Source organism: Neofelis nebulosa, chromosome 10 (genome assembly GCF_028018385.1).
Source record: "Neofelis nebulosa isolate mNeoNeb1 chromosome 10, mNeoNeb1.pri, whole genome shotgun sequence".
Lineage (NCBI taxonomy): Eukaryota > Metazoa > Chordata > Mammalia > Carnivora > Felidae > Neofelis > Neofelis nebulosa.
Genome location: NC_080791.1, coordinates 101,463,698 through 101,478,493, shown reverse-complemented (window position 1 = coordinate 101,478,493; position 14,796 = coordinate 101,463,698). Strand labels below are relative to the sequence as shown.

The 14,796-nt window shown below is 36.8% G+C and overlaps 2 protein-coding genes and 1 pseudogene across 2 annotated transcripts; all 3 read right to left on the bottom strand.

Moving 5' to 3' along the window:
• Positions 1-566: 566 nt before the first annotated feature.
• LOC131488838 (olfactory receptor 8K3-like) lies at positions 567-1,508 on the bottom strand. Its single transcript, XM_058690685.1, has one exon. It carries the CDS (start codon positions 1,506-1,508, stop codon positions 567-569), a length of 942 nt encoding a protein of 313 aa, XP_058546668.1.
• Positions 1,509-4,830: 3,322 nt separating this feature from the next.
• LOC131488837 (olfactory receptor 8K3-like) lies at positions 4,831-5,692 on the bottom strand (annotated as a pseudogene).
• A 6,516-nt stretch (positions 5,693-12,208) lies between these two features.
• On the bottom strand, positions 12,209-13,193 carry LOC131488836 (olfactory receptor 8K3-like). The gene has a single exon (XM_058690683.1). The coding sequence runs from the start codon at positions 13,157-13,159 to the stop codon at positions 12,209-12,211; it is 951 nt and encodes a 316-aa protein (XP_058546666.1). The 5' UTR covers positions 13,160-13,193.
• Positions 13,194-14,796: the final 1,603 nt, after the last annotated feature.

Sequence of the window (14,796 nt, the reverse complement as noted above, 5' to 3'; positions counted from 1 at the left end):
CTGGGGCTTCAGTCATGAAAATAATGAAAATAATGGAGCTCGTGAAGAAAGACCAGGACACAAAGACCCCTCATGGAATGTACAGATTGGAGCACATTCAGATGACTGATGACTTAAGTTAAGGCAATACACTGAACCTGCTTAAAACTACAATCAACTGTGTTTTAGACACCCCATGGAAACCTATGTAGGTTAAACAGAAAGAACGTACTTACAGAAAAACATACCTACAGGTACCTTTCTGTTCCAAGTATTCTTCTTCACTTGCCCAAAGCATTCCCACACTCCTTGCTTGGTGTTGAGTCTCAGACTAGTAACCATTCTACTGTACTAACACATTGCCTAATTATGATGCTCATAACTCTTGTCTTTCCCTCAAGAATGGAAATATATTCGTTATTCATTCACAGTGTGTTTAAAGCACTTCAACCTATGACTGATGCATAGAAGTCAATCTCTAGATATATGTTGATCTCACTTATCCTTGACCTTTCCTCCGAAAGAACAAATAGAAATGTTTAATGTTGACAATCTAATTCACAGGAACCACATAGTATACAATGAACTTAAGAAAAGGTACTACATAACTTTTTCCATATCCTATGGAAAGCATATTTAACATCTACGTTCCTCAAGCTATAAATCAAGGGATTCAACATGGGGATGATGAGGGTGTAAAATATGGATGCCACTTTATCGGCATCAAAGGAATGACCAGACTCAGGTTGCACATACATAAATATCAGAGTCCCATAGAACACTGTGACTACTGTCAGGTGGGACCCACAGGTGGAAAAGGCCTTGTGCCTACCCTCAGCTGAGTTCATCCTGATGATGGCTGCCAGTACCAGCAGGTAAGACACAATGACTACAAGAAGGGATGACATCAAATCAAAAACTGAGAAAATCAAAATTATCAATTCAATTTCATGCGTATTTGAGCAGAGCAAGGACAACAAGGGAAGACTGTCACAGTAGAAATGGCTGATGACATTGTAGCCACAGAAGGATGAACTAAAAATCTTTATGGTGACCAGAAGAGACACAAATGTGCTGTAGAGATAGGGGATTGTCATCAGCACCTGACACACCCTTTGTGACATGATGACTGGATAGAGCAGAGGATTACAGATGGCCACGTAGCGGTCATAGGACATAGCTGACAGAATGAAAAGCTCGCTAACGATGAACATAATGTAGAATGCTCCCTGCGTGGCACACAAATGATAGGAAATTGTGTTTTCTTCCACAACAAAACTTGCTAACATTTTGGGTCCCACAGTTGTTGAATAACCCAGATCAGTGAGAGCTAGGTGTTTGAGGAAGAAGTACATGGGTGTTTGTAGCCTGGAGTCCACCTTGGCAAGGACGATCAGGCCCAGGTTGCCCACCACTGAGATCACATAGATGATGAGGAAGAGCCCAAATAATGGAGCCTGCAGCTCAGGACGTTGTGTGATTCCCATGAGAATGAATTCATTCACCACTGTCAGGTTGTGTTTTTCCATCCAGGTTTACTGGAAAATCTATCCTGAATCAGCACAGTAAATAGCTTTCATGTTATATCATCTGGTTGTGTTTTATCCTGAATATAAGTAAAATAACAGTGTCAAGAGTCTAAGAAAGCAACAGAAATATGCAGTATTGTAATATTATATTATAAACACATTCATAGAAAATCCACACTTACAGCACATAAGACATTGCTTATAAGATGGTGAGCTTCTGATAAACTGCTTATTACCAAGTACACACTTTCTTCGGTGAGAAATACTGAATTTGAATTACTTTAAGAAAAACTGTTACGTGAACAGAAGGAGAAACAATATAGTGTTGTTTGGGTGCAGTGGTGAACGGTGAAAGAAAAAAATGACATTGCTGGTACTGATTTCCTGTGAGATAAGGGAGAAGGGCTTTTGCTCTTGAGCTTGACATCTAGGCTTTCTCTCTTGAGTTCAGCAAAGCACAATTTTTTTTCACAGTTTACTATCTGTTTAGATGATCAGATCCTTGTTTTTTGAAGTTATACTCTTTGAGAAAACTATGTTTGCGTTCTGTCAGATTCCTCTGGTAACTGAACATGCTGTACATTTACCATCACCAAAACACTGGATACTAAAAGTCTCCTAGGCTCCAAATATTAGTTTTCACACCTCAGTATGAGGTGGAATTTCTCTTATTGCTCAATAAAAAGTAGAAAAAAATTCACATTTATAAATTGATTTAAATAACGATCACAATATTTTTGAGAAGTGGATAAGAAGAATCTAGTCCCTAATGACTGATAATTTAGATATCAAGTGAACACCTGAACACCTACAGTTTCATAATTCTGCCATATATTTTATTCTTTATTTTTTAAACAATTTTTTAAATATTTATTTATTTTTGAGAGAGAGAAAGAGAGAGAGCAAACGGGAGAGAGAGGGAATCGCAAGCAGGCTGCACACCGTCAGCACAGAGACAGATGCAAAGCTAGAACTCACAAACTGTGAGATCATGACTGGAACGGACACCAAGAGTCCAACGCTTAGCAAACTGGGTTACCCAGGTGCCCCTATTCTTTATTCTTGACACTTTAGTTGGGCTTTATGGTAGTTCAGTTTTGACCTGCATTATTTTTATGATCAAGTATTTACATGAAACATACATTTACATAAGCAATATGGCACTGACATTTCAAAATTGCTTATTAGCCTTTGTGAAGATACTTGAACAAGTAATCTGAAGAGAAAGAAGAACATTCTTATTTTGTCACGCACTATCAATAGTAGAATACAGAAGCGAACCAGAAATCCTAATGTTTTGCTATGCTTTGACAATAGAATAAAACTGTTACCTTGCAAATGTCACCAAAACTATTTGGATATTGGTATAATACAGCATTACATGAAATATTCTGTTTACCTGTGATCTAACTTCTGTCTTGACTTCCCCATGTGCTTCATAACACGTGAGATCATTTTATGGATTCTTTTTCGCCCTCTGAGACTCTCCCAGAGGATATGCCGAACAATTTCTTGATCATCCCTGAAGCATTTGAAAGCTTTACCGAATACAAGGGGGGATGTTTATTAATTGTGTAGAATACTTTGTATTCACCAGTGACTTAGTTTTTTTTTTGTTAGTTTGTGTATTACATTCATACATTTTACTCCTGATTAGCTCTTTTTCCCCCATGTTTTGATGGTTAATTTTATGTGTCCAGTTGGCTAAGCTGTGGTGCTCAGTTGATTAGTCAAATATTAGTCTCGATGTTATTGTAAAGATAGTTTTTACATGTGATTAAAATTTAAATTAATAGACTTTGAATAGAGTCACGTACCCTCCAGAATGTAGGTGGACTTCATCCAATCAGTTGAAAGCCTTAAGGAACAAAAAATGAGGTCCCCCAAAGAAATTATGCTCCAGACAGCAATAGAGAAAATCTACCTCAGTTTCCCCTCTTTGTACTCAAGACTGCAATATCAACTCTTACAGTGCTGGGCTACTCCGCAGATTTTGCCTTGTCAATCCCAACAATCATATGTGTTAATTTCTCAAAATCTCCTCTCTCTCTCTCAAAGCTGTATTATCATATATTGTATACAGTTATATATGTATTTGTATGTTATATAAAAATATTTTACACATATAAAATATGACATATTCATATATGTGTGTATATGTACGTATGTGTATGAAACCTTCTTTTGATTTCATTCCTCTGAAGTACCTTTACCAAAACAAACATATAAGGAAATTGATTAACATATGTTATCTACATCCCTAGCTTGCCAGTATTCCTTCAGTTCTACAATGGTGTCCTTAGGTGGATGACACACGGACTCATTTTTTTTTTTTAATTTTTTTTTCAATGTTTTTTATTTATTTTTTGGGACAGAGAGAGACAGAGCATGAACGGGGGAGGGGCAGAGAGAGAGGGAGACACAGAATGGGAAACAGGCTCCAGGCTCCGAGCCATCAGCCCAGAGCCTGACGCGGGGCTCGAACTCACGGACCGCGAGATCGTGACCTGGCTGAAGTCGGACGCTTAACCGACTGCGCCACCCAGGCGCCCCACACGGACTCATTTTTAAACATCGTCCTATTGTATTGTTTAAAATGATTAAATGAGTTACAAGTAATAATATATTGTGTATATAAGGTGTGCCCTTAACCTTTTTTTTTCATGTTTAAAATTTTTTTTTTTGAATTTTGTGAAAGGAATATATAGAGCCTCTGGTTTATAAAAATGTGTTTAGTAGAAGAGACAGGCAAATAAGCTATGTGCAAGAATATGTAGGAATGGCACCTGATCTGGAATTGAAACTAATTGAGGCTAATATCTGAAGTATGAACAAGAATCAGAGGGGCACCTGGGTAGATCAGTCAGTTGAGCGTCTGACTTCAGCTTAGGTCATGATCTCACAGTTCGTGGGTTTGAGCCCCACATTGGGCTCTGTGTTGACAGCTCAGAACCTGTAACCTGCTTCGGATTCTATGTCTCTCTCTTTCTCTCTCTCTGCCCCTCTCCTTCTTGTGCTCTCTCTGTCTCAAAAATAAATAAATAAAAATTTTAAAAAACATTTAAAAAATCAACTATCTGTTAGAGGACTGTTCTCACTTGAAATTTCAAAATAATGAAAAATTTTATTTATTTCCATGCTTATCACATATTGATTGTTGCCCATCTCCTGGAAACAACAGTACAAGACTCCCGCAGAGTTATAGTTTACATTGGTTAATACATACTTTATTGTTAGTGTATCTTACAATGAATTTTAAATACCACAGTTGCAAATATCCTGCAGGTCCTATTAAGAGCATTTTTTTTTACCTCTTTGTTCCTCAAGCGTGGATCATTGGATTCAGCATGGGTATAAGTAAACTGTAAAATAAAGAAGTTATTTTATCAGTATCAAATGAATGGCTGGATTTGAGCCACACATACATAAAAGAGTACTGTAATATATGACTATCACTGTCAGATGGGATCCACAGGTGGAGAAAGCCTTGTGCCTGCCTTCTTCAGAGTTCATTCTGAGGATGGCAACAAGGATCTGAATGTAGGACACAAGGACTATCAGAAGAGATGACACTAATTTAAAAGTTGAAAAGATCGGAGTTATCAATCTAATTTCATAGGTCCCTGAGCAGAAGAAAGTTATCAATGGAGACTATCATAGCAGAAATGCCTGATGACATTACAGCTGCCAAATTATGAAAGGAAAATCCTTATAATAGTTAGCAAAGACAAAATGGTGCTGTACAGATAGGGTCTCAAGCAACTGACAATCTTTGTGACATGACGACTATGTAGAACAGAGGGTTACAGATGGCTACATAGCAGTCATAAGCCATTGCCAACAAAATAAAACTTTGCCAGTAATAAACATACTGAAGAAGTGAATTGGGTAGCACCTTAGTTATACAAGATGGTAGGTTGAGCTACAGAAGAATTTACTAACATTTTGGGTCCCGCAGCTGTAGAATAATCAAGATCAGTGAAAGCCTGGTGTCTGAGGAAGAAGTACATGGGTGTTTGTAGCCTAGAGTCTATCTTGGTGAGGATGATCAAACCCAGATTACCCACGACTGAGACCAGATAAACAGTGAGGAACAGTCCAAATAATGGAGCCTGCAGCTCAGGGAGTCCTGTGATTCCCATTAGAATGAATTCTTTCAACAGTGTTAGATTGTGTTTGTCCATGCAGGTCATTCGGGAAACCTATACTGGGAATAAATATAAAAATAATCATTAACTGGGGCGCCTGGGTGGCTCGGTCGGTTGGGCATCCGACTTCGGCTCAGGTCATGATCTCACGGTCTGTGAGTTCGAGCCCCACGTCGGGCTCTGTGCTGATGGCTCAGAGCCTGGAGCCTGTTTCAGATTCTGTGTCTCCCTCTCTCTCTGCTCCTCCCCTGTTCATGCTCTGTCTCTCTCTGTCTCAAAAATAAATAAACGTTAAAAAAAATTAAAAAAAAATAATCATTAACTTTCATGATATGATGGAGATGACTGTTGTAATAAGTGATTAAAGGCCTAAATCATTATGGCCTGTTGCCTTAATTGGCTGTTCTGACACCCAACAGCTCAATTCTTTCTCTCCAAGTTCAGCTGAGCTCTTTACAGCTTTTTATTATGTGATACCAAAGACACAAACAAGAAAAGTAAAAACAGATAAATGGACTTTATCAAAAGTTAGAAAGCAATTTTTTGTGCATCAAAGAACACTATCAAAGAATGAAACGACCTACATGATGGAGGAAATTTTAATTCATGTATCTCCTAAGGCTCTATTATCTAAAATATATAAAGGATTTTTCAACTCAACAAGAAAAAAACCCACAAATAATCCAAATTAGAAAACAGGCCAAAGACTTGAAGACACATTTCTCGTGGAAAATATAGAAATGGCCAATAAACACATGAAGAAATGTTTAACACATAAGAAATGCAAACAAAAACCACAATGAGATATCATAGAATGGTTATTGAAAAAGAAAAAGACAAATACAAACGCTGACAAAGGTGTGGAGACATTAGGACCTTTGTGTATTGTTTTTGGCAATGTGAAATGGTACAATTTGATGGTTATTCAATAAGTAAAACAGAGGATTACCATTATAACCCAGCAAATCTATTTCTAGATATATATCCCAAGGTTTTGAAAACCACAGGTGCTCATACCAAAAAGTGTAGGTAAATGCTCAGAGCAGCTTTATTCACAATAGTTAAAAAGTAGAAACAAATTAAATGTCCATCAACGGGTCCATCAACTGGTGAATGGATAACAGATGTGCTATATCCATACAATGGGATATTAGTAAGCCATACAACGAAAGAAGTATTAATATATGCTAAAACATGTATGAACCTTTAAAACATTATGCTAAGTGAAAGAGTATAAAAGGTCACACATTGTAGATACTGTACAATTCCATTACATGAAGTATCCAGAATAGGTAAATCCATGGAGACAGAGAGCAGATTAATTATTGTTTGTTCAGGAACACTGAATTACTTCTGAAGACACAATACCTTTAGGGACATATTTTTAGTGGGTATTAAAAAACATTCTACATCTCCTGGAATAAATGAGAGTTTTATTTTTATTTTTTTTAAACAGGTGAAAATATTTTTTTCGATGTTTATTTATTTTTGAGAGAGAGAGACACACACACAGTGTGAGCAGGGGAGGGGCAGAGAACAGGGGAGACAACAGAATCCGGAGCAGGCTCCAGGCTCTGAGCTGTCAGCACAGAGCGCGTTGCGGGGCTCGAACCCATGAACCATGAGATCATGTCCTGAGCCGAAGTCGGACGCTTAACTGACTGAGCCACCCAGGTGCCCCATAAATGAGAGTTTTAAAAAAGTGTTCTTTTTTTTCTGAATCCGTGCTAGTAAATATCAGCCTTCCTATATGTGAAGACAGATAGGAGATATTTTTCTCGCTGTCTTTATACTTCTATATAATGCACTAAACTCTTCTCTGTCCCTGTGGTTTATTTATATTTATATTTATATTTATATTATATTATTATTGGAATAATCTACTTTGGACCATTGTTATTTTTTTTCCTGCTTAAGACCCTACAAACATGTGGAAACAATACAATGGGCAGAGATTTAGCATTCAATCTTCACTATAAAACTGCTGTAAGAATAGAAATGAGAATTAAACTAACCCCATCCCTGCCCCATCCCCCTGCCAAGTAGAGCATTCAATATTAAAAAGAACAACCATAGGGGCGCCTGGGTGGCTCAGTCGGTTAAGTGGCCGACTTCGGCTCAGGTCATGATCTCACGGTCCCTGAGTTTGAGCCCCGCGTCGGGCTCTGTGCTGACAGCTCAGAGCCTGGAGCCTGCTTTTTATTCTGTGTCTCCCTCTCTCTCTGACCCTCCCCTGCTCATGCTCTGTCTCTGTTTCAAAAATAAATAAACGTTAAAAAAAATTAAAAAAAGAAAAGAAAAAAAGAAAAAGAACGACCATAAAGGTATACTATGATTATAGATAAATAATATATGCATTTAAATACATATATTTAAAAACCGAAGTAACTTTTGAGGGGGAGTAAGGGGAGTTTTAGAAAGAGCTACTAAATAAATGAGTGGCAAATTCACTTTATTTTTATGTATGTATGTATGTATTTATTTATACTTATTTATTTTTTTGTTTTTAGTTAAGTGCCCTTTTCTTTCTTTCTTTCTTTCTTTCTTTCTTTCTTTCTTTCTTTCTTTCTTTCTTTCGTTCTTTCCTTCGTTCTTTCTTTCGTTCTTTCTTTCGTTCTTTAGTTCTTATTTTTCCTTCCTCCCTTCCTTCCTTCCTTCCTTCCTTCCTTCCTTCCTTCCATTATTTAAATCCAGATTAGTTAACTTACACTGTAATAATGATTCCAGGAAAAGAATTTAGTGATTCATCACTTCCATATAGCACCCAGTGCTCATCCCATCAAGTCTCCTCCTTAACTCCCATCATCCATTTATCCCATCCCCCTACCCAACACCCCTTCAGCAACCGTCAGTTTGTTTTGTTTTTAAGAGTCTCTGATGGTTTGTCTCCCTCTCTGTGTTTATCCTATTTTTGCTTCCCTTCCCCTATATTCATCTGTTTTGTTTTTTAACTTCCACATATGAGTGACATTATGTAATGTTTGTCTTTCTCTAACTGACCATTATTTCACTTAACATAATACACTCTAGTTCTATCCATGTTGTTGCAAATAGCAAGATTTCATTCCTTTTCATTGTTGAGTAATATATATATATATATTATATATATATGTATATATATATATATAATATATATATGTATGTATATATACACACACACACACTACACCTTCTTTATTCATTTATCAGTCGATGGGGATTTGGGTTTTTTCTATAATTTGACTATTGTTGATAGTGCAGCTGTAAACATTGGATGCATGTGCCTTTTTGAATCAGTCTCTTCAGCAAATGGTGTTGGGAAAACTGGACAGAGGCATGCAGAAGAATGAACATGGACCACTTTCTTGCATCATACACCAAAATAAAATGGATTTAAGACCTCAACATAAGTCAGAAAACCATCAAAATCCTAGAGGAGAAAACAGGTAACAACCTCTTTGACCTGGGCTGCAGCAACTTCTGACTTGACTTGTCTCTGGAGACAAGGAAAACAAAATACAAAATGAACTACTGAGATCTCATCAAGATGAAAAGCTTCTGCACAGTGAAGGAAACAAGCAGCAAAACTAAAAAGCAACCGACAGAAAAGGAGAAGATATTTGCAAATAATGTATCAGATAAAGGGTTAGTATCCAAAATCTACAGAGAACTTATCAAACTCAACACCCCAAAACAAAGAATCCAGTGAAGAAATGGGCAGAAGACATGAATAAACACTTTTCCAAAGAAGATATCCAGATGTCCAACAGAAACATGAAAACTTGCTCCATATCACTCCTCATCAGAGAAATACAAATCAAAACTACATTGAGATATCACCTCACACCGGTCAGAGTGGCTAAAATGAACAAATCAGGAGACTATAGATGCTGGTGAGGATGTGGAGAAACGGGAACCCTCTTGCACTGTTGGTGGGAATGCAAACTGGTGCAGCCACTCTGGAAAACGGTGTGGAGGTTCCTCAAAAAGTTAAAAATAGAACTACCCTATGGCCCAGCAATAGCACTGCTAGGAATCTACCCAAAGGATACAAAAGATACAGGAGTGCTGATGCATAGGGTCACATGTACCCCAATGTTTATAGCAGCTCTTTCAACAATAGCCAAACTATGAAAAGACGCTAAATGTCCATCAACTGACGAATGGATAAAGAAGATGTGGTTTATATATACAATGGAATACTACTTGGCAATGGAAAGAATGAAATATTTTTTTTCCTTTTTTAAAAATTTTATTTAATTATTTATTTATTTTATTACATTATTTAGTGTAATAATGGTTTCATGAATTAGAATTTACTGATATATCACATATATTGTTCAAACAAACTTTTGAATTTTAGCTATCACAGCTGAAATTAGTGACAGAGTATATTCCTTATTTACATTTATCTAATGAAGAATTTTTTTAATGCACTTATATATTTTTGGCTGTTTTGATATCCTCTTTTGTAAAATGTTTCTTCAGGTTTCTTGCACCTGCCAACCCACCTGTCTTATTCACTCTCAGTAGGTTGACTGTGCTGATCATCCTCATTCTAGGAGTTAGGCAATTTGTTGTTTTGTTTTGTTTTCTTTTACAAGTTACTTTGAAAGGGTGTGTATATTTTTTTAAAGATGTTTTTAATGTTTATTTATTTTTGAGAGACAGAACGTGAGTGGAGGAGGAGCAGAGAGAGAGGGAGACACAGAATCCAAAGCAGGCTCTATCCAGGCTCTGAGCTGTCAGCACAGAGCCCGATGTGGGGCTTGAACTCACGAACCGTGAGATCATGACCTGAGCCATGTCAGATACCTTACCGACTGAGTCACCCAGGCACCCCAAAAGGGTGTGTATATTTCAAATGAGGTCTCTGTGGATATTTTTTCCACTTTTCATGGTATATTTTTATTAATACAAATTTTCATTCCAAATAGAGTATATTTATCAGTGTTACTATTTTTTTGTACCCTGCTTAAGGAATCTTTGCTGATCCCATCATGAAGATATTATTTTACTTTACTTTAAGAACTTTTTTCGGTTTCAGTTTTCCTATTCACATTCATAACACAACTCAATTAATTTTTACATGCAGTGTATAAATGACCAAAATTCATGTTTTACATAGGAACCTAATTGAATAGGTTAATCTACTGAGAAGCCTTATTACTTTGCAGCAGGGCTTTTGTTTTAAAACAAAGTGTTTGAAAACACACTACATGTGAGTATTTTTGGACCTTATTTTATTGATCTCTCTGTAAACAAGTGCACTAACTAATCTAGCTTCAGTAAAGGAATTGATATCTGTTATTAGAAGTCCTTTGACCTCTTCCTTCTTCTAAGATATTGCCCTGGCTATTCTAGATCCTTCATATTTCCATGTAATTTTTATATCAACTTAAGCATTAAAAACTACAGCTGAAATTTTTATTGTAGCTGTGTTAAATCTATAGGAAAATTATTTATTTATTTATTTATTAATATATGGAATTTATTGTCAAATTGGTTTCCATGCAACACCCAGTGCTCATCCCAAAAGATGCCCTCTTCAATGCCCATCACCTACCCTTCCCTCCTTCCCACCCCCCCCCCCATCAACCCTCAGTTTGTTCTCAGTTTTTAAGAGTCTCTTATGCTTTGGCTCTCTCCCACTCTAAACCTATAGGAAAATTTAGATAACACTGCCTTCATCAAAACATTTATATCTTCCAACCAATGGACGTGGTATATATTAACATTTATCTCTCCTTTAATAACTCTGTAACATTTTTCGGAGCGTCTAGCAATGAAATTATGCAAATTATTCATTAGGATTTTCTGAATTGTTAGATTTTTTTTTCCAGTGTAGTCAATAGTTTCAAATTTCAATTTTACCTGTTTTTTTGTTAGTGGATAGCAAAGTAATTGTTCTTTAATACGCTGATCCTATATCCAACGATCTTGTAAAATTCACTTATTATTTCTAATAGATTTTTAAAATACACAATTATGTCACTCGAAAATAGTCAAACTTTTATTTCTGCTTCTCTATGCATATATGTGTTCACATATCATAATGTGACAGAAATCTAAAATGCCACCCACCACAGGAAAATAGAGTTAAAGTGTCATTAAGGCAGATATTGTTGATTAGTCATTGATATATCTATATGCCTAGCAACAAAAACCAATACAGGCCATCTTTTATATGTCAATATGCCAATGTTGTGGGCTCTAGGCCACACACAAAATATTTAATAAAAGACATAAGAAAGCCTTTTAAAAATTATCTAATGGCAGATGTATTAAAACAGACTTCTCTTAAGTTGAAACATGAGTACTTGGCAGTGTGAGAATAGAAATCAGACCTCAGTGTTTTACAGTAATACTTAAGGACAAATTAAAATTGATAACAGAAGGATGATCACTACTTGAACATCTACAAGTTGAAAACAGGAAACACATTTCTAGTTTCCCATGGCTTTTACACAATACTCCTTTCTAAAGCCTATGGCATATAAAGACATTAGTCTATAGCCTAATTTATTATATATTTATTATTTTATATATGCAATAATGCATACTCACGATAATCTACACAGGCAGTTTGTGCAGATTTTTCCATATCCTACGCAAGGCACTTTTTACCTCTTTGTTCCTCAAGCTGTAGATCATGGGATTCAACATAGGTATTATCAATGTGTAAAATGCAGACGCAATTTTATCAGTATCAAAGGAATGACTGGATTTGGGTTGCACGTACATAAAGAAGAGAGTGGCATATAATACAACAACCACTGTCAGGTGGGATCCACAGGTGGAGAAGGCCTTGTGCCTGCCTTGTGCAGAATGCATCCTGAGGATGGCCATCAGGATCAGGATGTAGGAGACAAGCACTATCAGAAGAGATGACACCAAATTAAATGCTGAAAAGATCAGTATTATCAACTCAATGTCACGTGTGCTTGAGCACAACAAAGTTAACAAGGGAAGACTGTCACAGTAAAAGTGTTTAATGATGTTATGGTCACAAAAGGATGACATAAAAATCTTTATGGTGGTTATCAGAGAAAGAAAGGCACTGTAGACATAGGGGACAGCCACCAGCACCCAGCACACCTTTTGTGACATAATAACCATATAAAGCAGAGGACGACAGATGGCCACATAGCGGTCATAGGCCATTGCTGACAGAATGAAAAGCTCGCTGATGATGAACAAGATGAAGAAAGCCAGCTGTGTGGCGCACCAGTTATAGGGGATTGTGTTTTGATTAGCTATGAAGTTGACTAACATTTTGGGCCCCACAGCTGTTGAATAACCAAGATCAATGAAAGCCAGGTGTCTGAGGAAGAAGTACATGGGTGTTTGTAGCCTGGAGTCCACCTTGGTGAGGATGATCATGCCCAGGTTGCCCACCACTGAGATCACATAGATGATGAGGAAGAGTCCAAAGAAGGGAGCCTGCAACCCCGGCCGGTCTGTGATTCCCATTAGGATGAATTCTGTTAGCACTGTTTGATTTGGTTGGTTCATCCAGGCCATTAGGAAAAATTGCTGTGGGAAGAACCATCACGTGAGTCACTGGCATTCAGAAGATGACATCTGTTAACTTATTTAGTATGCAAAGCCATTGTGATTAAGAGAAATCCAAGTTTTAAATGCTTTTTCATGTTTATTTATTTTGAGAGAGAGAGAGACAGAGCGGGCAGGGGCGGGCAGAGAAAGAGGGATAGATAAGCCCAAGCAAGCTCCACACTGTCAGTGCAAAGCCCAATGTAGGGCTCAAACTCACGAATTGTGAGATCATGACCGGAGCAGAAACCAAGAGTCAGACGCTTAACTAACTGAGCCATGCAGGCACCCTGAAATCCAATTTTTTTTAATTTAAATTTTATTTCAATAAATATCTATTTTTTTTACTTAAAATACTTATAATTTGTTAAACACATCATACTTTAGAAGGAATTATAATAAAAGGAACAGCTCTCTGCTTCCAGACCTGGCAACACTAGTCCCAACTTTCAAGGAAAATCATGATTAACTCATTTAGTAGACTTTGATTTAATTCTGTGTATTTAATGATATTCCTGTTCCATTACCCATTTGATTTTTTAAACTGTATGCTTATTCCACTTTACTTCATGAGTTTTAAATATTGTTTAATGATTTTTATGATGATAGTTAATCATTTAACTTGCAGAAGTCCCCCTCACACCCACTGTAGTGCATATAAATAAATGTTATTTTCTCTAGAATAGTGTGTCTGAATATTCAGCACTTTCCTGTGGTTTTTTAAGTTTCTGATTTTTGCTATGTTGCACACCAAGTAAGGCCTGCATCTATAAGTTATTCAATATAAAAAAGAAGTATTAGCAAACATTTCCACTTTTGCTTTGACTTTAGCATTAACATCTCTGAAATGATGCGTTTCATGGTGTAGTTGTATTTCCTAGCACATCTTAAAACAAGTAAAAATTATTAAAACGTATTTGTTAATGTATGACCTAAAATCATCCAGTAAGTTGCTATAAATATCCACCCAAAAAGGAGAAGCCCCTTCAAAATAGGGGCTGCTATCTCAAATGTCTTAGATACCTGTTTGAATGTACATGGACCAGGACGAATGGTGTTTTGATCTACATAAAGCCAAGTGGACATGGTATTGATAGAATTGGAGTACATTTACTATATTTTAATTTGAACACAATTCTTACACGTTTATGTCATCTTCCATCAAGAATACCTAGAAGGTTTTGGACCTTAGAGGAGAAAGCAGGAAAAGACCTCTCTGACCTCAGCCGTAGCAATCTCTTACTCGGCACATCCCCAAAGGCAAGGGAACTAAAAGCAAAAGTGAATTACTGGGACCTTATGAAGATAAAAAGCTTCTGCACAGCAAAGGAAACAACCAACAAAACTAAAAGGCAACCAACGGAATGGGAAAAGATATTTGCAAATGACACATCGGACAAAGGGCTAGTATCCAAAATCTATGAAGAGCTCACCAAACTCCACACCCGAAAAACAAATAACCCAGTGAAGAAATGGGCAGAAAACATGAATAGACACTTCTCTAAAGAAGACATCCGGATGGCCAACAGGCACATGAAAAGATGCTCAACGTCGCTCCTTATCAGGGAAATACAAATCAAAACCACACTCAGATACCACCTCACGCC

Bases quoted from the DNA above. Each gene is read 5' to 3' on its own strand.
- LOC131488838 (XM_058690685.1), bottom strand. From the start codon at position 1,508: ATGGAAAAACACAACCTGACAGTGGTGAATGAATTCATTCTCATGGGA.
- LOC131488836 (XM_058690683.1), bottom strand. From the start codon at position 13,159: ATGGCCTGGATGAACCAACCAAATCAAACAGTGCTAACAGAATTCATC.